At 53.9% G+C, this 25,000-nt stretch overlaps 1 protein-coding gene and 1 non-coding gene across 3 annotated transcripts in view; one reads left to right on the forward strand and one right to left on the reverse strand.

The window, feature by feature from the left end:
- Positions 1–17,579: 17,579 nt before the first annotated feature.
- On the forward strand, positions 17,580–17,688 carry LOC140691603 (U6 spliceosomal RNA). The gene has a single exon (XR_012067358.1). It is a non-coding gene; the product is annotated as a U6 spliceosomal RNA (small nuclear RNA).
- A 1,934-nt stretch (positions 17,689–19,622) lies between these two features.
- The window catches only part of LOC140691458 (uncharacterized), a 23,068-nt gene continuing 17,690 nt past the window's right edge, over positions 19,623–25,000 (reverse strand). Inside the window, exons 2-4 of one of the 2 annotated variants that reach the window (XM_072955087.1) lie at positions 22,538–22,622; positions 22,216–22,325; positions 19,623–19,923 (exon numbers count right to left, since the gene is read on the reverse strand). In XM_072955087.1, coding sequence (XP_072811188.1) covers positions 19,656–19,923; positions 22,216–22,325; positions 22,538–22,622 — 463 coding nt within the window. In that variant the 3' untranslated portion in view covers positions 19,623–19,655. Of the gene's footprint in view, positions 19,924–22,215; positions 22,326–22,537; positions 23,204–25,000 lie in introns of those variants that run through there. The other variant, XM_072955086.1, reaches the window with a different exon arrangement.

The following is a 25,000-nucleotide window of genomic DNA, read 5'->3' on the forward strand; positions in this document are numbered from 1 at the left end:
CCCACTGCTCAAGAGAGTGGCTCGGCACACACGACCACCGCAGGGGTTACCCGAGAGGACACGCTGGGGACGGGAAGCGATGCCACCGCTCGGCCTCGGGCACCTGAGGGACAACCTGGAGCGCTCCAGGGGCACCACAGAGGGCCAAGGCGAGACACGCTCGCACCCCGGCGAGGGGATACGTGGCGTGGCGGCGGGGGCAGCCCTCCCCCACCGCGGGGGAGGGCCGCTCGCGAGACAAGACGCCGAGCAGGCGAGGAGGCGAGAGGTGTCTGCCGCGTCACAAGACCCCGGCCCCGCCGACACCACGAGGCACGGGAGACCGAGGTCGGGCCGGAGTCCGCACCCCTTCCTTGCCCCCGCCACCCACGGGCGGTGGAGGAGAGGCGAGGGGCCCGCAGGCAGAACGAGAAGAGAGGCCACGTTCACCATGAACGTCCCGTCCCTCGTCTGGCGCGGCTTAGGCCCGGCCCAGGAGAGCATGACGTCACCACATCGGTCAGGTGAGCGAGCGAGCGAGCGAGCCATGGGGCAGGGAAGCCCCAGAGCCAGAAGGGAGGGCCCGGCGAGGACAACCACCAGAGGGGGGCCTGCTTCAGCCTCGCCAGGCGCCACCCACTCCTCGTTCCTCTACGAGGAGAGTGGCCAACGACCCCAGGCGGAGAATGCCTGACACGCGGCACGGAGCCTGGGAGGGTGGGGTCGTGCCGGCCACCACCGGGTGCCTGCGGCAGGGAGCGCACGGGGTAAAAGACCCACGCCGCCACCTCACCCCACCGCCCTCGGGCCACCAGAGACCGGAGGCGGCACCACGGGCCACGTCAGCCGGACGCACACACGAGAGCCGGCGCGCAGGCCCGAGCGGGCGGCTCAAGTGTCAGAAGCAGAGTCAGCTTCTACCAGGCCAGGGCTCACGCAGAGACAAAGCCCAAGAGCCCCACACGCGTCCGGAGACCCAACACTCGGTGACAGACACCGAGAAAGACCGTGTCAGCACCTATCTGCTGGCAGAAAATGCCCAACACGAAAGGAAAAATGACAGCGCCCGGAAACGGGTCGGGTCCACGATTTGCAGGGGGGGCCCCGGGACCTCGGTCCGGCCACCTGCCCCCAGCCCTACCCCCATAAATGGCAGCCCCGAAGCTCTCGGGGGCCATCTGATCGACCGGGGGGGGGGGAGGGGGAGGGGGAGGGGTTGAGGAGGAGCAGTGGGAATGGGAAGGGGAAGGGGAAGGGGAAGGGGAAGGGGAAGGGGAAGGGGAAGGGGAAGGGGAAGGGGAAGGGACGAGAGGGAGACGGGATCGGGCCGGGGACGCCCTGCCCGTTTCTCGCCCGCGTGGCCGGGGACTCGGGGAGATGCCACAGAGGCGCCTCCGAGGAGAGGGCCCCCCACGAGGGACCGCTCCCGAGCACCGGGCCGGGGAAAGCCTGCCTCCCCCACATCCCTCGCAGGACGCCCCCGTGCCGGTCCCCGAGTCCGGATGAAGTCTCGGTCCCTCAAATGCCACCGGAACCCACGCGGGCAGGCTTACGGGCCGGGGGGCGCCCTCCCTGGCCTCCCGCGCCAACAGGGGCCGGCCCAGCCACGTCTCCGGGTCCATCGGGACTCAGAAAACATTTCATCCAAGGAGGCGCCTCCGACGACCGGGAACCCCAGCGCGCCCGTCCCCGGCCTCACCGCACTGGGCCCGGGCCGCTCCTCGCCTCGGGAGCAGTCGTCCAAGGGACACAGACGAGGGCCGGACCACCTAGCCGCCGGCGGCCCGGGCGCGGGACACCCCGTCCCTTTCCCCCGCGGCGGCACGGCGCAGGCCGTGTCCGATCGGCTCGGGTCGGTCCCCGCGGCTGCAGGGGCACAGGCGGATGCTGGTCGACCAGGCCAGGCCACACGGCTTCCCCCTACACACGAGATCCCGGGAGCGCGGCGACAGTCACCCCCTCATCAGCCTGCGAGTCCAATCTGCGCCGAGAGCAGGACGCGCCCGCGGCTCAGCGCCACGGGGACTGTCACCGCCGGTGTCGCCAGCCTCCCCGAAGTCTGCCTCGGGCCCCGCCGCCGAGCCCCATCCCTTGCCGAGGTCGCCGACGCTCGGGAGAAGAGGGACGATCTCAAGAGCGGCAGCCAGATGGCGCCCGACAGCCGTCGCCAACGTCCCCGGAACCGATCCCGACCGCCGGCCGCCCAAACGCCCGAGACCGTCCCGGGCTGAGGCGCCGGGCGGCCGGCCGGCGCGACCCCGTGGCGTCCGCCTCGGAGCCCGCTCACCCTCGTCACGGCACGGCACGGCACGGCGGCATGAGGCGACGCGACGCGACGCGACCCACCCCGGCAGCAGATCAGGGCGGGGAGGACGGAGGGAGCCGGGGTTTGGCAAGACACGGCCGGCCGGGCGGGCGGCTGCCGCGAAGGGGACGCGCTCCCCACGCGATTCCCCGGGCGGGGGAGATCACACGGACACGCCGGCGGGTGGCCCAGAGCGACCAGGACGAGATCCCGGGTTCCCGGCGGCGGGGGGGGGGGGGGGTGGGAAGGGGAGGAGGGAAACAGGGAGGGAAGGCGGGGGCTGGCAAACCGAAACCAGGCGAGCGCTCCGAGAACAACGCAGGAATCGGCTTTGGAGTCCGTCCTCTCGAATGCAGGAGGTCTTTTGAAAGCAGACAGGCAAAGCCCAGAAGCTAGAAAAGAAAGGATGAAGACCGTCAACCCCATCGAAGTGGAAAGAAAAATCGATCTTGGCACAGATCGCGACAAAGCCCAAAGACAACAAATGGGCGCGTGGGGAAAACGCACTCGCGGTCGGTCGTGAGAACACGGACGTCAGCACGGCTGACCACAACCACAGGGAGGAGGAGGAAAAACAAAAAAATGCGGGCGGCGGTTGGGGGGGGGGGGGGGCGAGTCGATAGCCACCCGCTCGGTAAATCGAGGTTCAGTGCATCTACACAGAACAACACTGTGCATGGGCATCCGCGTGTCTGTGTGTGCATGTGTGCCCGTGTCTGTGTCTGTGTGTGTGTGTCGGTGTGTGTGTTTGACACACAGTCACACGTGGACAAGGAAACTGTAGCTCCATGTGGAAAAAAAAAAAAAAAACATGAAAACAAACGACAAAACCCACCACCAAAGGGAAATCAAGTTGTAGAACTTACTCTGGGGTTTTAACAAAAAACAACAACAACAACAAACAAACAAACAAACAAACAAAAATGTAGAAAAAGCACCACCACAGCCCATCAGGGGTTCCTCTCCTAAACAGTCCAAGAACTCGGTCAACTCCACCTCCTAGAAGCCAACAAACCAATGATGAAACACGGGCAGGAGACCCAAACTGACTTTTTCAGTTTAAAAGAAAAAAAAAATTATTTTGTATCCAAATGGGGAAGGGGCGGGGGCGGGGGAGGATGGTGTGTAGAACTCAGCGGCAGAGTGCCTGTCCAGCACGCGCAAGGTCCAGGGTTCGATCTTCAGGACCTCCGTTCAAGTAAATAAGGAAGTCGGTGAGTCAGGCAATCACTAAGTCAGGCAACAAACCAGCAAAAGAAACGAATTACCTCCCCTCCCCGAATAAGCAAACAACAACCAAAAACAACAACAGCAACAAGAACAACAACAACAAAAAAAAGCCTAAATAAATAAATACATGTAAATAAGTAAGCAAGTAAATACATAAATAAGTAAACAAAAACAATTAAAAAAGGGGGAAAACGCACGCATTTCTGTTTTTAAGAGATATCCAGACAGGCCCAGAACCTGGAATCACGACAGCAAGTTCCAAAAACAAGCAGAAAGTGCCTGCTTCTGACGGAACATGTGATAGAGACCACCGTTCGATGGGGCCGGGTGGGCGGGCTGGCGGGCGGACACAGAGCTATGGACTCATACCTGACAGAATCCGCTCTCCGACAGAAGACAGAAGGCAACACGGAACAGGGGTTGGCGGTGGGGGCGAGGGGGAGAGGGCAAAACGGAGGTGGAGGAAAGCCATTAGGGAATACAGGACAGAAGTCCCTCAAAACATCCCACAGGAAACTCCTGGAAGACCCGGCAGTTCCACTAAGGGCCCGCGGATGGACGAATGGACAGTGTCACGTGGTCTGGAGAGACCTACACCTTGAGGGGATGATGTTAACCAAGTGACCTAAGTCCAAGAGGGATGTTGTCACTTCGAGGCAGAATCCCCAAGACAATACGCAGGAACATATGCAAGGAAGCTGAAACAGGCTCATGGATACCAAGAAGGAACAATGAGTGCAATGGGTGAGGGAGAGGAATAAGTACAAGCTTCCAGTTATCTCCAATTATTAAATACATTAATCACGGGTTGTCATGGACAGCAGGGCGAGTCGAGTCAATCCATACTATTGTCATGACGCTGTCCGGTGACGGATCCGTAACCAGACTCATCGCGGTGATCATCGTGGAACATGGAAGAATCCCGAATCGCTATGTTGGACACGTGAAAACTGACATCCTATTGTCAGGTCAATTATGAGAGAGAGTAGGGGGGAGAGAGAGAGAGAGAGAGAGAGAGAGAGAGAGAGAGAGGGAGGGAGGGAGGGAGGGAGGGAGAGAGAGAGAGAGAGAGAAAATTCTCACTGTCTTCCCAAAAAAAAAAAAAGAGTTCAAAAAGAGTTCAGTGAGATAAAGAGTGGATGTAGGTGAGGGCAATAGGTGGAGGAGCTGAAAACCACGACGGCGACACATGTGCAGCATCCCACACGGTGGCAGTGTGGTCCTATGCATGCTCAGCCGTCTCCTAGCCACCTCCAAGTTGACATCCAGGGTCATCCTTTTAGGTTTCGTGGCTGCACTTTCGTCTGTCTCGGGCAATACTCTCTCTTGATTTTCCATGGGGGAAGGGAGGTGGGGTGGCCGGGCGGGCCACACCACGACACACCGCGTCGCGCGTGACCTGGATAACAGATACACACCCGTCCACCACCCACGGGCTCCGAAATCTGTCACTGGTCACGACGCACACTTCCTCGGTCCTTTACGGAGCGATGGCGGACCGAACAGGCAGCGGCCAACTTTGCCGTGCACACAATGACACTTCATCCCTCGTGGAAACAAACTGATGACGAGACAGCATGGTCAGGGGGCGGGTGTCCTTTCAGGAAGACACAGTCATTGAAAGTCCTGCGCACGGGAACTGGGCCAAGGGAGATCTCCATCACCCTACCCAACCCCGATCCAAATTCTCATTCGGGCAGCTAAGGGTCAAGGTCAAAGTTTCTTTCTTCCCGGGGCGGGGGCGGGGGGGGGATCCTTTTGGGCCTCGATGGTTGTTCAGCTGGAGAGATCACCCTTGGGCTGCACATACATTTCGGGGTGGTCCATAGGGCTCCACGACAGTCCCGCCACCAGGCAGATGGTTCCACCTGATGAAACCGGTCTGGTCTTTCGTTCCAGGAAGACAAAGGTCCGTGGCCGAAGCCAACGAGAAACCCCGGGTGTGAGTCCGGAGCGCCACCACTCTGGAAGATGTCTAGGCGTCGGGCTCGAAGAGGCTCGGGCGGCCTGAAAAACGCATGCGGGTTCAGGTCCACTTTCCAAGCGGCCTCCACAGCAATGGGCAGGAGGAGGGTCTCGAGAGGGGACACGGCAGTGATCTCTCTCCAGCAGATGTCCAGCTGCTCAGTCCGGCTCGGCGGGGCTTCAGGGAAAGGGCGGCTTTGGTTCTCGAGGATGCCAAGTCCAAAGCGGGAGAACCATGGGCAACGGGAGTCGGAAGAGCGTTGGCCAACTATCGGAGAAAACTCGAAGCACGCGTGACGTGGCCCAGCGTATCAGTGGAAGGCAGGGCGGGGTGGGGAGGGGGAGGGTGGCGGGAAGCACGCAAAGATGATGACACAGAACCGCATTCTCATCTCTATCACGCTGTACGAGAGTTTCCACTGAGACATGCTCCCCTTCCCCTGGTCTCTCCAAGGACGCGCATTTCTACCAAAAATCACCCCCATTCAGACTTGTCAGCTGGCCAGATCAGCATGCTTCCACGAAATTCGGCCTGAAGATGGACAGAAGTCCATTAAGCATAGCCATCGCCCCTAGAGGCTCTCGGACACCCGCTCTGCTGGAACGTTTCCTAAGGACGGCAGACGAAGATGGTCTCCACATGCTTTCCAGGAGACGTTCCTCAGAACGAGACCGTGACTATTCCGGAGACCGTGACTATTCCGAAGCAAGCCCGAATCGGTCACAGCAAATGTTCACGAGGAAGTCACGGTGAACCGTCTGGGACACAAGTGTTTCCCAACCGGTCCACGTACGGACACGATTTGGTCCTAGCCAGAAACAGACACTTTCTCCTCACAGCATCCTTTTGTTTTGTTTTGTTTTGTTTTGTTTTATTTTATTTTATTTTATTTTATTTTACTTGTATGTATATATGTATGTATGCACATACGTATGTATGTACGTATGTACGTACGTACGTATGTAAGTAAGTAAGTATGTGTGTATTCCGGTCTGTCTGTCTGTCTGTCTGTCTGTCGGTCCATCCGTCCTCCGAAGGTATACCAGTCATGTCGGCCAACACACTGACAGATCTCGAGTCTTTCCTATCAGAAGGATATCAAAGCACGTCCCCTTCGACTCATGGAGCCAGGAACGAACGCTTCCGTATCTCATCTTCTTTGGAAACGATCTAAACATTCCAGGGACGTCGCCAGACGCTCCAGTTGCAAGGGACCAAAAACTACGTGGAGGAGGCACCAATTTTTCAGAGACGGGCCGCCTCCCCCCTCCCCCAACACACACACTACCCCCCAGGACTGCTTGGGATGTGAACACTTCCTGAGACTTGAGACCGAGCCAGCCATCGCTCCCAGACTCTTTATTTTATTTTATTTTATTTTATTTTATTTTATTTTATTTTATTTTATTTTATTTTTCTGGCTGACACATTTCATGACAGAGGTAACCCACAGGAACTTCAAGGATTCGGGGTAAACCTAGGGAGGCAAAAAGTTTCACCTCGAACGCTGCTCATCACAATCAAGACATGGCTCTTTTCACGAGACCAATCCCTTGACATTTGGTTTTCTGGATGGAAGGATCTGTCCCAGATCATGTCAACCTGAAGGAAAACATTTGGGTTCCTTCCTGTTCGCATTCCCTGCCTGCATGTTCCCTTGAAAACCAGTTCCATAGAGCTCTTTCGTGAATGAACTCTGGCAAGTGTATATGGAGGGAGAAACACGTCAGGCCTACAAGCCGGGGACGTACACACGTGCCTACATGCATACATGGGACTGGGCCCTTTCCAGATCCTTGGACGGCAGTACCATAGAAATGAGGATGGCTTCCACAAGACTCTCAGGCAAGCCAAGCTCTGTTGCGAAAGCGATAGCTTGTGCACAAAGGAGAAGGTGGCATGACGGGAGGGGGGGAAGGGGAGCACCAGCTCCCTGAGCAGCAGGGGCCACTTGCTTTTCTACCTAAAGGAAGGGCTTTGTCTCAGGATCACTGATCACTTCCACAAATCATCCAATATCTTGGCTCGGCCGCAGGCGCCTCCAGGGTGCAGAGCCATCGCCCCAGGCTCTGTGGGGAATAGAGAAGACTTCCGTGAGGGGAAAGAAATGCATGAGAATTTTCTGCAAGAAAGCTCAGGAACACATAATGTGAACATGGAGAGTTGAGCTTCCTGTCTTGTGACAACTAGGTCTGCTGGGTCATGTCACAGAGAGCAAGCGAATCCTTTATTCCCCTGAGCCTTTTTCTTTCTCTTTCTCTTTCTTTGTTCTTTTTTCCCTTTAGAGTGTGTGTGTGTGTGTGTGTGTGTGTGCGCGCGCGCGCGCGCGTGTGTGTGTGTGTCTGTCTGTCTGTGTGTGTCTGTGTATGTCTCTGAAACTCAGGTAATGCCCTGTCTCATACAGACGAGACCAGCAGATCGACATGACCAGAGACTTTGTAGCTTTCATTTAAAAACTATAGGTCACTCATGAGTCGGGTAGGACGGGTGCTGCGTCCAGCGCAGTTCGGGACCGTGTCTGAGGACGGGCGACGCAAGAATTAAGAAACAAAGAGACAAAGTAAAGAGCAAAAATGGGACCAGGGGACTCAAGGTCTCGTGGATCTAGAGTGCCAAAAGCCTGGTCGACAGCCTGTTTATTGGGAGTCTACGGCTCAGGGGGGGAAAAAAAAAAAAAAGATATGCGATCAAAGAGGTGGGGCTTTAGATATTTCATACCAGAAGCACGAAGTTCTGCTTGCTGGCTAACTGATTCATTTCAGGCCTAACCCTTCCAGGAACAATCACCCTCCTCCGGGGATGCAAAATTTCTAAGCGTATATCCTGTGATTGCCTCTGGGACATCTCGAGATAGCAAATATTTCCCCGGGGTTAAACCGCATGCTTTCCTGCCAGAACCAAGTTCTGTTAATGGCTGATCTGGCTTCCCATGACCGTCCATTGTTTTACCCTAAGGAAATATCTGCCATCCTTTGTGCCCTCACGGTCAATCTCAGGATTGCCCCTCACACAATTTCTTTAGCATCATGCATGTTCTAGGTCATCTACTGTGTAAAACATGAAAACAAAGCAAGCGTGTGCATTTTTAAGCAAGTTAAGTGTGAATGTAAGATTTTAAGCTCATGGAAATGTTGGTGCAGCTTGGTTTCTAGTTGCTTGTTTTCCAGCAGCTTGTTTCCCAGCAGACGCGTAGGACACTAGAGAACCCACTCACTTAGAAAGAACCGATGGGACGGGTAAGGTTTTTCGGCTCGGAGGGTGAAAGCTTTTAAACTCTGCGTGGAAAAAAAGACGTTTCAGATGTATATTTCTCCTTAAGAAGGCTGCGAATTAGAGTTTCGACGAGGGAGCCCTCGCAGCAGTGTGCACGTTTAAAAAGGCCTCCGCGTGCCCCCCCCCCCTTTTTTTGTTTCTTCCATTTGGTTTCAGGTTCTACCTGATTCAGCCCCCTGGCCTCAGTCTCAGGCCATTGTGAGCTATGTAGACGTTTCTGACGTTGTCGAGACGGACAAGATAAGGACGGTTCCCCCAGAGAACAGGGCCGCTGCTTCTATGAGATCAAAAAGCTGACCTGCTCATCCAGCTCTATGTTTAGGAATTTGCTCCTTTCTGGGAAAGCGTAGAGCTCTGCGGTAGAGTGCGTGCTCAGCATGCACAAGGCCTTGGGCTCAGTCCCCACTACCACCACTGAAAACGTAGAATAAATCTAAATAATTACTTAAAACGTAGATAAAGACACCTAACGACCCGTCCCCCCTTCAAAAAGATAAAAACTTTTTGTTAAAAAAAAAATTTGTTTTTTAAATTAAAAAGACAGGAGGAGGAAGAGGACGAGGACGAGGATGAGGAGGAGAAATTAGCTTCTTTCCAACAAGGAGATTTCCAGGTCAAATGGAGAGCCAAATATTTCTATGTTCTAAGACTTCAGCTTTCCACGTATCCTGGTGTCAAAACGTCTGCACGGGTAAAGATTGTTCATCATTCTGTGCCTATGCACTTCCTGCATTTTGGAGTGTTCATCTGTCCTTTCTCTTAGGAATAGATGATCATCATAAACAGCAGTTCTGTTGATTAAACCCCCTTTTAAAATATCGTTGTTTCATGTTCACTAAAGTTACCTAATAATCACTTCACAATCTATGGAAGTCAAATCATTGTGCTGTACACCTGAAACTGATAGAGGGCTGTATGTCAAACCTATATCAATAAAACTGAAAAAAGAAAAGAAGAAGAAGAAGAAAAGAAAAGTCGGCTCGGGGCATCCGATAAAGGCCCTCTTTCTGAGCGCACAAGTCAACCTCGGGCCGATTCACCCTGACCCTGAAGAAGGGCAAAAATCACCCTCCACTCTATCTCCCGTTAGGTCCCGGACACTAGCCAGAGTTCCCCCTCCCTCAACCCCCACCCCGTTCTTGCGTCACACTGTGTGGGCTCAGGCACACAACCTATCGGTTTCCTTGAGCGTGTGGAATGAATATCGCCCGAAGGGAATTTCCTCTGTTGTCGTTTAAATAAGCTGACGTGTTAATCAGTGCTACGGAGGGACACATTCCCTTTGACCTGATCAACCAGAATGACATCCCAGGACCCAGGAATGTACAATATCATGGATTGGAAAGTATCTTAGAATTCAGAAATCATGGTGATGTGGGTCTGATGACCTAGCTGGCTCCATACAAACCAAGAGATGAAGGTGCCCAACGTTTTCACTCGATGCTGCCTAAGTTCTTGACAGTCACTTTAAAAAAGGAAAAGGAAAATTTGGATGGCACGCTTAGTTTTGATAATGCCCTCTGACTGCATGGTGAAACGCAAGGAAAAGCCGTGACGCTCGCCCACGGTATAGAGAGAAACGCAGAACCGTGTTTCTGGTAGCCTTCTTCACCGCTGCGCCAAGGCGGGAGCGACGGCTACCTCATGCAAAGGAGGAGAGGACGGGTTTCTCGGCCCCGTCACACAATGCCAGGCAGAAGAAACCTTCTCTGATGAGACATAAGCGTGTCAAAGCGCATCCCTGCGTCGAAGGCTTCGGTTTCCCGGGGAAGGGGGTCGAGCCGAGGGACCCAGGACCCCACGTCAGTCAGTCAGTCTTTCACTGGATTCACTGGCCTCGCTCTTACCCCTCAGCAATGGCCGCTCAGATTGCTCACGGGGGTCTTTACCTTCTGGCTTTAGGAAGGACTTTAAACTTCGGCTGAGGGGCAGACACCCAGAAGGGTTCTTTCAGTTCACCCCATCTTAGGGAATGCCATACCCAACACGTTGGTTTTCATCCCATCGTGGGCCTACCTACCGGAGGGTTTCGCTGCTTAAAAGTCCCCTGTGCTCCACCTATTCATCAACAACCCCCCCCGCCACAACACACACACACACACACACACACACACACACACACACACGCACGCGCGCACACTCACACACACACACACACACACACACACACACACAGAGAGAGAGAGAGAGAGAGAGAGAGAGAGAGAGAGAGAAAGAGAGAGAGAGAGACACAACCTTCACCCCCGCACACACACAACCCCACTCATCTTTTCACCCTCTCTGGGCTTTTGCCCTTTTGAGAATGAACGTCATCCAGAGCCGGTACCCTACAGGATGCCACCTTTTCAGATTGGCTCCTTTCAGGGAGTCATGTGCACGCAGAAACTGCCCCGCCTGTCTCCCACAGGTCTCTCGGCTCCACGGGCCCCTGGTTTCCTTTTTAGAGCCAAATCACATGCCGTGGCACGGACCTAGCCCGGGCTACGTGTCCCTTCACCTCTTGAAGGACGCGTCTGTCTCGGTCGCCTCCACGGTTCCGGCGGTGATGAAGCAAGCCCCTCCACCCCCCACCCCCACCCCGCCCGCCATCCAGGTCCGTCCGTCCGCGTTCAGGTTTCCGCGTGGACGGAGCCCCGAGGGCTAGGCCTCAGGGTGAGGGTGGTATGGCGGGTGGCGGGTGGCACACTGAAGGGTCCGAAATCCGGAGGATGCCGGCAAGGAAGGTCGCCAGGTCAAAGCCTTCCTTCCCTCCCTCCGTCTCCTTAGGGTGGATGGCTGGGCCCATGAATTCAGAGAGGACACGAGACACATGGTGTGAACCGAGATTCCCAAGCCAGGAGACCTGGTGGAGGGTAAAGAAACGAGCTTATTGGGGGGGGGGGGCCGGGGGGGGATGGGGGGGTTCTTAGGACTGCAGCCCAGGAGACACAGATGCAAGAAAGAAGCACTGGAAGTGTGTGTCACCAGACTACCCCACGGGGCAAGTGGAGAAGGGGAAACGAAAGAAAACACCACAAGAGCAAGGCGGGAACTTTGAAACGACAAGGCTGCAGCTAGCAGCTGCTGGCAGATTTGTTTTTGAAACCGGTTGGTGGCGCCCTTGAGCTTGATACAGTTCTGACCACTCATGCCCCCCCTCCCCCCATGGATGCCGGTGTCGGGACCCAGGGGAGGCCACCCCAAACATGTATGTGCCTCCGTGGCACACGGATAGGTTAGAAATGAGAGTGACCGAAGAAGCCGAGGGGCCGGCCAGCAGACGCAAGAGGGACCGGACCCTCAGACTCTTCTTTCTGTCTCCCTGAAAGCGGGAAATCAATCACTTCCGTGGAGGGTGCCCTCCCTGCATCTGGACTTAGGAAATCACCCTGATCTCCCACTGAGAGCCTTCAGGCCCCGGAAGCCTAGAGAAAACCAACCAACCTCGTGACTTCTTTCAGGGGCTTCCCCCCCCAAAACCCAAACTCCGTCTCGATTCTTCACAGACGGGTCACCCAAAACCAAAGTCTCTCAGCCCGGTCCATTTCGCACAAAGGGCTGATTTCTTGTCCTAAAACGGAGAAAAGCTGCCTGCTTCGGGGACACATGAGTGCTTGAATGAAAGACAGGAGGTTCCCTGTCGCTCCTGCTCAACGATCCGTCTGGGGTCCATTTTTGGATCAGTCCAGCCCAGAGGACTCAAGATGTGTAGAGGGAGGGGACAACGTGCCCCTCCCCGAAACAAGACTATGTCTGTAACCAAGTTCCTCCCACTGGCCGTCCAGCTCCATTTTGGATGACTGAATCCTGGTTCACCTCATTTGGCTGTTTTGTTTTGTTTCGTTGTGTTTGTTCTTGTTTTTGTTTTTTGATTAATAGACTTTATTTCCTAGAGCAGTTTCAGGCTCACAGCAGAATTGAGCAGAAAATACAGAGAGTTCTCACACAGCCCTCCCCACCCACACATATATCCTCCCCTCCCCTCAACATCCCTCATCAGTGTGGCCTATTTGGTCAAACTGATGGTCCGACATGGACACGCTATTATCAATCAAAGTCCATAGTTTACATGACGGTTCACTCTTGATGTCGTACGTTCTATGGGTTTTGACAAATGCATAATGACATGTAGCCACCACTATGGTATCCGACGGAATAATTTCATCGCCTTAAAAAAATCCCACACGCTGTATCTGTTCATTCCTCCTTCCCTCCCTCTCCCCAAACCCCTGGATACCACGATCTTTTTATTGTTTCTAGAGCTTTGCCTTTTCCAGGATGTCCTTTGGTTGGAATTGTCCAGTTGGTAACATTTTCAGACCGGTTTCTTTGATTTAGTAAGATGTCTTCTAAGTTTCTTCCATGTCTTTCATGGCTTGATAGCTAATTTCCTTGTCTTTCTTTCTTTTTTATTCATGTATTTATTTTTTAATTTTTTACTGCACACATATTTTTTAATTTACATATACGTACTGTTCATTGTTTCCAGGAAGGTTTAGCGCTTTAGCTTTTTAAACTTACATAGTTATCAAAGGAATAAAGCCAACCGCAAAATAAGGATGAATTCAAAAAGATACACACACCCTGCTATTAACAGCAACATCATTTATAATGGCCAAGATACGGAAGCATCCTAAGTGCACATCAATATTTGAATAGATAAAAAGAGGGGACACACACACACACACACACACACACACACACACACACACACACACACACATATACACACACGGAATGGAATACAATTCACCCGTAAGAAAGAAGGATATTTTGCCATTTGTGGCCTTTCCTTTCCTTTTTTTTTTTTTTTTTTTTTCCCCTCCTCCACTTTAAAAACCAGAATTTTATAACTGGGATAAACACTTCCATTGCGTCAAAAACAGTAAAATGCCTAGAAATAAACTTAATCGAGGAGGTTACCTATACTCCAGAATCTGAAATGACACAAAGAAATGGAAAGCTGTCTTGTGCTCTTGCATTGGCAGAATCAATACTATCAAAATGGCCACACTACCCAAAGCAATCCGCAGGTTCCGTGCAACCCCTGTCAAAATACTCACGACATTCCTCACAGAACTAGAACAAACAATTTCAAAATGTATAAGGAACAATGGAAGACCCTAAACAGGCAAAGCCATCTTTTGTAGGTCTCCTCTCTCTCTCTCTCTCCCTCTCTCTCTCTCTCTTTCTCTCTCTCTCCCCACTCCCTCCCTCCCTTTCTCTGTCATGTTTTTGTTCTCTTTTCTTAGGGTTTGATGACTTGAGACGATCCTTTAACATTCCTTGTAAAGCCGGCTTGATGGTGCTGAAATCTTGTAGCTTTCGTTTATCTGTGAAGCTTTTGATTTCTCCCTCAAATCTGAACGAGAGCCTTGCTGAGTAGAGTATTCTTGGCTGTCACTTTTCCCCTTTCATCACTTTAAATATGTTGTGCCACCCACTTCTGGCCTGTAGAGTTTCTGCTGAAAAATCAGCTGATAACCTTACGGGAGTTCCCTTGTATGTTATTTGTTGCTTTTCTCTCGCTCATTTTAATATTTTCTCCTTACCCTTAATTTTGGTCAATTTGATGATGATGTGTCTCGGTGTGTTCCCGTATGGTACTCTCGGCACTTCCACCTCATTTGGTTATTTAAAGGATCTTCAGTCTGTTCAATTCATAGGAGAGAACTTCCACACGTATTTCTTCTCAGTTTTATGAAACAAAGAAGGACCCAGAAAACTGGCAAAACATAAATGCTCTTCTATTGGGTTGAGCAAAGACAGGCCCTGGCCGGGGAGGGGGGGGGGTGTAGATGTATGTTATGTCCTGATTCCAGGAAGGAAAGGGGCCAGGGTCAGCGTGCCCTTCTTTCTGGGGTATCTGTCTGTTCGCTTTTGGTGTTCGGCTGGTTTGGTTATTTCGGCTTTCTGTTTGGTTCCTTTCACAGATCCAGTGGCTCAAAGCAGCATTCTGATTTTCTTTTCTCCTGGGGTTTGGTTTTTGATAGGTAGAGGGACAGGGCCCACGCAGGGGTGGGGGTGGGGGTGGGGGTCACTGCGGCAGAGAAAGGGAGGCGGCTATGGTGAAATCATCGAGCTGAGGGGATTTCTACGAGAGGGACTCTCCGAAGTGAATGGGGTCCAAGGAGATCATCAGGGTTTCTGTGTGCTCGGTTGGTTTTGTTCGTGCGTGTGTTTGTTTTTTCTGGACGAGGCCAAAGAACTCCTCGGGTGGAGGTGCGTGTCCGAAGGGTCTGACAGGATGGGAGGATGCGGGGCGAGTCAGTCCATGTGCCCAGAAAGAGAGAGAACCTGTCATAGCTGAGACTCAGGCCTTTTTTGGACCTAGGCCCAGAGAGCAGTTCGGCTCCGAGCATTCACGGAGAAGTTCGTCGCCACCTCAGTCGTGTCCCCCACCCCCGCCCTCCCCCACGCCTCGGCCCCCAGTGAAGGAGGAATCATGAAGTGGCCGCACTTAGGCTAAGCCAATTTTGGGCTTTATGCTTACTGCTTGCTTTTAGAACGATCAGCAAACTCGACTGACCAGACACCGCTCCCAGCCCCAGGCCCACTGTTCAAAGCAGCTAAAGTTGTCGATTCTAACTGTTTGATTGGACCTTCCTCTGATCGTTCAAATTGACAATCATGTTTGACGTCTGAGTCTTTCCCCAGGAAGGGAGTCACGGGAGGATAAGCTCAGGAGAACGACCAGCCCCCTCCCACCCCCCCACCCCGAGTTCCTCCGTGGCGCTGGTGCCGCCGGGTGAGTCTGACCAGAGAAAGAAGGTCACGGGCTGATGACCTACTAGACCACCAGGAGGTCCCATGTTACCAGACACTCATCCAGATTTAGGAGGAAGTTTTATCAGAGACCCTTGTTGATCATGAGCACCTTTTATGCTCCCGCCTGTTGTGATTCCCTTTCATGCTCCAACCTGTTCGTCCACAGAAGCATGAAACCCCAACCCCAAGACGGGTTCACAGTTTGGAAGGCACTACTAGCCTGCTGTGAGTCCCCTTTGCCCAGCAAAGCAATCAAGCTGCCTCTTTTCTTCTAAACTCTAAGACCCTGTCTCTGGGTTATTTGGCTCGTCAGGGACGGGGTTGGGGGGGGCGATCTTTCGGCAACACCCGCACAAGTTTCCCTGAGTGGCAGGAACCAGCGTGGCCCTCAGGCCTCAGCCCCGCAGGCAGGCAGGCAGGCAGGCAGAGCTGGAGCGACCGTTGGTCCCGCCCCCGCCCGCGCACCCCCCCCCCCGCCCCCCGCCGCTGCTTCCGCCGCCGCCGCCGCCGCCGCCGCCACTGCCGCCGCCGCCCAGGCCTCCTCCACCGATCGGTCCCAAATCGGGTCCTAAATCGACTGGACTGTCTCCTGGAAGCGGGGGCGGGGACGTCAGGAGGATCCATTCGGCAGGGCCTCGTTCAATCGCTTCATTCAAATGCAGAAAGCTCTGTGCTCAGGTCAGAGCCTTTGACTTGGCCTCCGGCTCCTCTCCGTTGAACGGCTTTTGTTTTTTGGTTTCAATTTCCCCACCCTTAGGCCACCCCGTCCCAACTGCACGGAGGGAGGCGGGAGGGAGGGGGAGAATCTCGCCTGGTCTCAGGCCAAAGGAGTCCCCTCCTTTTCCTAACCTGGGTAAACCCCACTAAACCGTTTGAGAATCATGGAAGGGCATGGAAGCAGACCTCTGACTTGATAGATTCCTCTGGGATGGGAGACTTTAAAAAAAAAAAAAATTCTTTTTCCCCTGCTTCCAGGGAGGCAGAAAGGAGGGACAGAGTGTTCCTCTTGCCTCGGGCAGTTCTTTCTTTGTTTGTTTCTTTCTTTTGTTAAATCATGCTTTTTTTTTTTTTTCCTTCCTTTTTTTTCCTTCCAGTTTTATTGAGACAGAGTTGACATACAGCAGTGTATACTTTGGGGGGCGGGCGGGGAGAGGAATTCGATTTTATGCATTTATTTTTGACCGGAGGTACTGGGGATTTAACCCAAGACCTTGTGCTTGCTTGCTAAGCACACACTCTACCACTGACCTATACCCTCCCCCTTGGCCACTTGTGAAGTCCCTTTCATTCAGCATAATCCATCGGGCACATTTTGGGGCAGCCTACTCTGGACCCCAACATTTCCCTATTCTGTAACTTCCCTGGAAGTTTTACACATTAAAAGCTGGGCTGTTGACTGTGCGTGTGCGTGTGCGTGTGCGTCCGTGCGTGCGTGCGTGCGGTCTGGGGGCAGGAGGGAGGGAATGGTTTCCTAGGGGGCCTGCGTTTCATGGACCCAGTTTCTTAGTTCTGAGAACAGGTCTGTTCAAGGAAACTGTTGCCGTTGTAGTATCTCGTCTCAGGAGGCGGTGGTGTCGATGGGCTTCTGAAGCTAGGCCTAGGGAGCAAGCAGTCAGGTATCGCCTAAGAGGCACTTGTGTGGACAACCAAAGTACAGCACAAAGGTGAATCGTCGGAGCAGATGAGAAACCAGATTCAGGGCCGGGAGTAGGGGGTCAGTCTGGTAGGAGATTTCCACACATCGGGGTCATCGAAACGGCTCGAGCAGTTTGAAATGCCTCTGATGATGTCCTGGGGTGTTCGGCTCAACTCTCTGAGCGGCTCCCCCGAAAACAGGCCCGAGGATGGTTTCCACAGGAGCTGTTGTGGCCATTTCTCTGACGTTTACCTCCCGTTGTCCAGCTTCAGTCTGCAAGGCTTCAGGAGACGGAGCGTTTTCGTACTCAATGATGCCAAGGCAAAAGGGTGAGAGAAAATGGGAAACATTCGTGGAGAGGGTCCTAGGCAGATAGTGGAGGCAACTAGAAGACCTTCAGTCTCCGGGCTGGCTTTCAGGTTGAGACAAAAACCCTAAGGAAAGCACTTGCTGCCACAGGACATAGACTAACATGGGAACCATCCAGAGAAGATCAGCACGGCCCCTGAACGTGGACGACACACGCCCATGCGTGAAGCGTTCCATAGTTTTAGTGAAGTCAGTCACCCAGGGAAAGACAGATATCCTATGCCATCACTTCTAGGTGGGATCTGAAAGTAAGTCAAGACGCCCATCCATACATAAATAACTCCATTTTAAAAAGACTCCAAGGAACCTATTTACAAAACAGAAACAGACTGGACTCGCAGACATGGAAAAGAAACCGATGGTTAACACAGGGGACAGGGTAGGGTGGAGGAACGGGGTAAGGCGGAGGGATAAATCAGGAGTTTGGGATTAGCAGATATAAACCACCCTATACAAACTAGGTACACAAGTAGGTCCTACTGTCTAGCACAGGGAACTATGTTCAATAGCTTGTAATAACCTATCCTGAAAAAGTATACGTGTGTGTGTGTGTGTGTGTGTGTGTGTGTGTGTGTGTGTGTGTGTGAATAAGTGAATCACTATGCCGTACGTCATAAATGAACACAACATTGTAAGTCAACTATACTTCCATTGACAGAGAGTTCCTACAATAAGCAGGCAGACAGACCGACAGACCGTCAGACAGACAGACAGGCAGGCAGGCAGACAGACACACACACACACACACACACACACACACACACACACACACACACACTGTCTGTCTGTCTGTCTGTCTGTCTGTCTCTCTCTCTCTCTCTCTCTCTCTCTTTCTCTGTCTGTCTGTCTATCTGTCTGTCTCTCTTCTAAGGGTGGAGAAGAGTTTGCTGAGCTATTTCGGGGGCCCTCTCATCCTAGTTCCTATCTCCAAGTTGGTTCAAAGTCCAAAAGGCCGTCAAGCACTTAGTCAGATAGGTCCCTCGAAGAATACCTCCCACATCACGATGACAGACTTCTTAGGCCAGCCGAGAAGGTCCTTCAGTTCTGTGCCCATCTTGGCTCTAAGTTGATGTCAGTCCTCCAGGATCCAAGAAAGCCACGTTGGAAAACAAGTGGTGATTTTGATGGGACAGAAGATCAGTCATTTGGGGGGCGAAGGGTGGGGTAGGGAGAGATACCAGCCTGTCTGTCTGTCTGTTTTCATCCAGTGTGGGAGCCTTCCCAAAGAGATAACTCGAGAAGAGAGAAACGGGGAGTTGACAAAGAACACGTGCGGTGGCGTGCCCTCCCCCCACCCCAGGAGAAGGCCAAGCCAGAAGTCCCTCCGGATGGCGGGCTCTGGACTCCGGCTTCCAGGGGAAGCGATATTTTTTCCTCCCCATTTCAGGCCCGGAAGAAGAGGGAGAGGCAGAGTGTCCTTCTCGGGCATCCGTTGTTTCTGAAGCACGCTTGTTGCCGAAAGATCGGCCCCCGTCCCCGATGAGCCCAAGAATCCAGAGACAAGGTCTTGGAGCTTAGAAGAAAAGAGGTCATTTTATCGCTCTGCCGGGCAAAGGGGATTCACAGCAGGCTAGCGTCTTCAAAACTGTGTACCCACCTTGGGGATGGAGTGGGTGGGGTGGTTCTAGAGCCATAGCTCAAACAATCAAGCATCGATCACCATCCACAGAATCGTTTTCTCATCAGAAGACTCAGCATGGTGTCACGATGCCTCCCAGGTGACCCATTCTATAGAGGCTGGCGGTTAGATCTCATTATCTCATAAGCACTCAAGGTGTGGCCTTCTTGGTCACTCAGGCTATTTTGTCAGGTCAGTAGTCCCGTGACCGACCTTCTCCTCGGAGAAGGACTCAGAGACCCAGCACGATGATGACTTGCAATGACTGAAATACAGTAGAAACAGTAAGATCGATAGCTTCCAGTTTCAACAACGGGCCTGGAACCGTGAGCAGCAACCGGTCAGTCAGAAGAGTCGACCGTTTTAAGGGCGAGCATAAGAAACCGAATGACACCCCCCCCAAGCAAATGAATGAATGAATGAATGACCTAATGATCCTCCCCTCCTCTCCCCCCCCCCCGCCCAAAAACGAAGCAATCCGTTAGCCTAATTCCGGCCATTTTATTCATCCTCCTTCACCCTGAAGCCCCAGTCAGCCACGTGCCACAGTGGTCTGTTTTCCGGTTTCCTCCACCACCCCAACCCCCACCAACGACCACCCCGCCAACATCCCCCCATGCCCAACCACCGCCCCAAGCGCGGGACTGGACGGGGGTGCTGGGGGCTGAGGGGGCGGCGATGGCGGCTTGAGGTGAGGGTGGGGAGTGTTCCGCCCAGATCGTATAGGAAGCTCAAACACAGCTGCAGTACGAGACGAGATGGTAGATTTCTGTGAGTCCTCCCTCCTCTTAAAATCCTTCCTAAGGAGGAGACAGACAGAAAGAGAAACATCACCCTCACTCCCAACGCCTCCTGTGCCCTCGTTGCACCCCAAAACAACAACAAGAAAAACAAAAACAAACACAACCACAAATAACTCGCTATCCCTGGGGAAGAAGGTTTCGATGGCATGGGGATATCATTCTAAACTTCATTCCCTCTTCATCACATTTCATGGAAACCGATTGCAATCTATGAGGCCCTGTGAAGGTAGGGGTTGGGGGGTAGGGAGGAGGGAGGGAAGGGAAGGGGGGAGAGAGAGAGAGAGAGAGAGAGAGAGAGAGAGCGCAGAGGAGAGGAGGGATAAAAGGGGAGAGGACAGGAAAGGAGAGGAGGGAAAAGAGGGGAGGGAAGGGGAAGCGAGAGGAGGCGAGGGGAGAGGAGAGGAGTGGAGGAGAGGGGAGAAGAGAGGAGCGGAGGGGTGAGGGGGGAAGGGAGGGGAGAACAGGGAAGAGGAGAGGAGGGGAGAGGAGAGGAAAGAGAGACAAGGGAGACAGACAGAAAGGCACACACACACACACACACACACACACACACACACACACACACACACACACAGAATAGCGAAATGGAGAGAGAGACAGAGAGAGACAGACAGACAGACAGACACGGATCTAGGTCCGGGAGACTACACATGGGTATTCTTCTGAGTGATTTTATGTGTTTTCTCAATCGCCACCTATGGAGATAAAAGTCGCTCCCATAAGATGAAGGGAGTCCTTCTGCCACCGCCCCCGGCCCCGCCCTCCAGCACCGCTTGTGTTTGTCAGGGATTCCAAGCCAAAGCACGTGGAGGAGTGGGAGAGCTTCCTGGCGGCCCAAGGGGGAGGAAAGTCCGGCAGCATGAGAGAGGTAGTTGGCACGGGGAAGCTGGAGGCAGGCTGACGAGAAGATGGGTGAGGGGGCAGGGAGGAGGGTTTCCCAAGTTGGAGAGCCAAGACGAGGGAGGGGAGCCGTCGGTGGTCGCGTTCTGACCCCGACCCCGACCCAGACTGGAGCGGATCCCTGAAAGGAGGCGGTTCGGGCTCTCCTGCCGAGAACGCCCCTCTCTTCCTCTTTGTGCAGAAACACCTTCCGCGGACCGAGAAAGTCTATCCCGAGACCCTCGTCGGAAGAGTCCTTTCCAGACCCATCACGATCCTCCTGGGCCAAGGGGTCCAGGGGATGGGGCGGGGCCTCCATTCGATCCGTCTTCCGTCCGTCCATCCATCCGCAAGATCTTGAATATCCATGTAGGATTCCGGATGGTAGCAGTTTTCCAGGATCCTCCAGATCCTTGTAAGACCTCTCCTGGCAGATTCGACCCCTAGGTCGTACCGCGCAGCACAGGGCACTAGATTCAGTCCCTCGGGACGAGGGTTCCTGAAAAAGACCAGGAAAAAGAAGAACACAATCACTATGGTGTGCACCAGCCAGAAACCAGCACAACCTCGTCACTCTAACAGACTTGCCAAAGGCGGGGTGGGGAGAGAAAGTCATAGGATGGCTACCATCCCTCCCACCCCCACCCCACACGCCAAGCCCCCCAGCCCATCGTCATCCCTGCTCCCCCTCCTCCTCCCCCTCCCCTCCATCGACGCCCGCCTCCCGCTTGTACCCCACTCCTCCGAACCCAGCACCACCCACCTCGGCCTGGACGTGCTCGGCTCGGCTCGGCTCGGCTCGGCCCGGCCCGGCCCGGCCCGGCCCGGCCGTCCGGCCGACTTCTTCGCAGTGTCTAAAATAGCGCCCGGCCGACAGGCAGGTGGCACACGGCACCCGGCAGGGGAGCGAGCGGGACGGTTCGGGATCTCTGGGCGGCGGGGACACGCGGCCGGACAACCAGGAGCACGGACGGCCTGGCGTGCGTTTCTCCGCTCGGGGGGCCTCGACCAGGGACTGTGGTACGGGGAACGGGGACACACACACACACACACACACACACACACACACACACACACACACACCCCTTCACCCCCACCCCCACCCCCACCTCCACCTCTGACAGCTTTCATTTGTTTTCGGCCGACCGTCCCTCGATGAGGTACAAGTGCCGGGGCTGGGGCTGGGGCTGGGGCTGGGGGGGTGGAGTTCCTCCCTCCACAACGACCCCACACGGGCTCTGTTCCAGTCACCCGAGTCCTCTTCCAAGTGAGACCACAGGCCTCCATCACCCGGCGTGAGCACTCGGGGGAAAAAGTCACCATCCTCATCGCTCCGCTCCACCTCTACACGTGAAGAACAGTTCCCAGCCCACGCCACTCAACCCCACCCCACGCCCCGATGCCACCCACCGCAGTGGAGAGAAACGAGACGAATCCACAGACGTCCATCCATCCGATGAAGAAACGGACGGCCCCATTCCAAGGAAGCATAGATATCTAGTCAGGAGATTCATCGAGTACTATGGAGGCGGTGGGAAAGGGGGGGGGGGGGTGTTGCGGTGGGGAGGGCCTAGAGATCCAGCAGTACAGCCCGTGCTTAGCATGCAAAAAATAAAGGCCCAGGGTTCAATCCCCAGCACCTACTCTTCAAAAATAACCCGCGGAGAAGCAAGACGGCGGAGTAGAAGGACACTCGTAGCTCACCCTCTCCCACAAATACACCAAAACTCACATCGACGGACCCACTCGGCCAATCAGAGCACCTGCGGAACTCCGACAGAACACCGCCCTCTTCGAAAGACAAAGACGCCCAAAATCTGGTAGGAGAAAAGGAGAAAAGAAAGAGTAAAAAGCAAAACAGTGCGGGAGGGACCGGTCCCGCGGGGAGGGAGCGGCAGAGGAGGAATAGGGCTCGTTCGCCAAAACTGCCCCTCTCCAACGGAGAGGCCGACGGGACGGAGGGGGCGCCCCCGAGCCTCAGATCTACCCAGAGCACCCCTTGACCGACCGACCCAAGTGAAACGGGCACAGAGGGTCCCCGCGACACCCAGCCCGAGTCGCAGGCCGGCAGCCAGGGGCCGGGACAGGCCGCACGAGCCGGGCGGAGGACCGGGGCGGCGGCCGGGAGGGGATACAGAGCAGAACAACCCGCCCCCCCCATACATGACGGGAAAAGAAAGGCAAAGCAACACGGCCGGTGTGCCCTGGGGGGAGGGGCGCCGTAGCCTCCGTCTCCTCAGATCCGCGGCGCCATCACCGGCGCTTCTCGCGAGAAGAGAGGCGGGACGCAGCCACAGCCGCCATAGCCTCTGGCGTGCAGCATGCGGGCGGGGGCGGGGCCGAGACTCGAATCCGCACCCGGGGGCTCCGCAGCCTTCTAGGCAGGACTGAGATTCGTTTACAGCCCGAGGCAGATAGGATATTTCTGCCCCGGTACCTCAGAGAACTCGCGCCACCATGACTAAGAAGGAGCCGAGTTTTGGGACGCAGCTAGGGGCGGGGCGGTTCCACGGTCTTCCCCGAGCCCACCTACGGAGAGGAGCGCCGCCGACCCGAGTCGGAGCACACAGCCGCACGGAGCAGCGGAACGACCGGGGCCGGGAGAGGGCGGGCGGCCAGCCAGCCACCCTCCTTCCCGGGAGGAACGCAGCATCCGACCGCGGTGCCGGGAACACGTCCCCCCCCCCTTTTTTTTTTTCCTTTTCCTTTCTCTTTTTTAATCTCTCTTCTATCGGTTTTACCTTCTGTTACCTTTTTAACCTTGACTTTTGAACAGTCGTCTACGTTGACGGTTTTAATCCCTTTTAAATGTTTCCTTGAAAATCTTTTTATTATTATTATTTTTAAACATCCACCCCCTTTCCTTTTTCTCTTCTCTTGGTTTAGATCTCCTGTTATTGATTATTTACAGGTTTCAGATATCGTTTCTCGATCTTTTTTCTCCTTTTTATTAAGGTTATTAAAAGACGTCTCAACTCGATCGCTCTTCTGCTTCCACTTACTCTTCTATTATTGATTACACAGTGTCTTCAAACCTTTTCTTTCTCCCTCCTTTTCAAATCCTGTGTTTTATCTCTTGTTAAAGTCTGTTCTATTTCCGATTACCTTTTAAAAATTTACTTTTGAAACAATTGTGCTTTATTTTCTGATCTTTTCTATTTTTTAAAGGCTTTTAGAAGACGTCTCACCTCGATCGCTCTTCTGCTTCCACTTGCTCTTCTATTATTGCTTGTACACTCTTTTCAAACCTTTTTTTCCTCCATTCTTTTAAAATCCGGCTCCCCCACCCCCCTCCCCCTCCCACCGTCTCTGTCTCTGTCTCTCTCTCTCCCCCTATCCCCCTCTCCGTCTCCCTCTATCTCCCTCTCCCTCTCCCTCCCTCCCTCCCTCTCTCTCTCTCTCTCTCTCTCTCTCTCTCTCTCTCTCTCTCTCTCTCTCTCTCTCTCTCTCTCTCTCTCTCCCTCTCCCTCTCCCTCTCCCTCTCCCTCTCCCTCTCCCCCCCTTTTAAAGTTTTATTCCTGTATAGGCTTTAGATAAATACCTAAACTCCTTAAGGACCACAATAGATAACTGATACTCCTTAAGCCACAGTGCCAGAGAGATAGGAGCAGCATGAGGAAGCAGAGGAACCACTCCCAATGAAAAGAGCCAGAGAAATTCCCTGAAAGCACGATCCACAAAATAGACACGGATGGCCTGCTAGATCAAGATTTCAAAAAAGGAGAGATCCAAGTACCGAAGGAACTCCAAGTGATAGTGTTTAGATGTATACTGTACGTCAAAAACGAAATCGAAGCTCTAAAGAAGAGTCAAGGAGAACTGGTCAGCTCACTGGCTGACATGAGAAGTGGTCTAAAGGCTGTCCAAAGGAGGCTAGATCACACCGAGGAGCGAATAAGTGGCCCAGAAGACAGGACAACAGAAAGAACCCAATCAGAACAGCTGAGAGAAAAACAAATAAAGAACAACGAAAACAATCTCAGGGACCTACGGGACCATCGAAAGCGTGCCCATCTACGCACAATAGGGGTTCCAGAAGGGGAAGGAAGAAGCAAGGGGGTCGAAAAGGTATTTGAAGAAAGCATGACTGAAAATTTCCCAGCTCTAAAGAAGGAATCCGATATCCAAGTCCAGGAGGCTCAGAGGGTGCCAAACAGGGAGAACTCAAACAGACCCACACCGAGACCTATCCTAA

This window comes from Vicugna pacos, chromosome 35 (assembly GCF_048564905.1).
Source record: "Vicugna pacos chromosome 35, VicPac4, whole genome shotgun sequence".
Taxonomy (NCBI): domain Eukaryota; kingdom Metazoa; phylum Chordata; class Mammalia; order Artiodactyla; family Camelidae; genus Vicugna; species Vicugna pacos.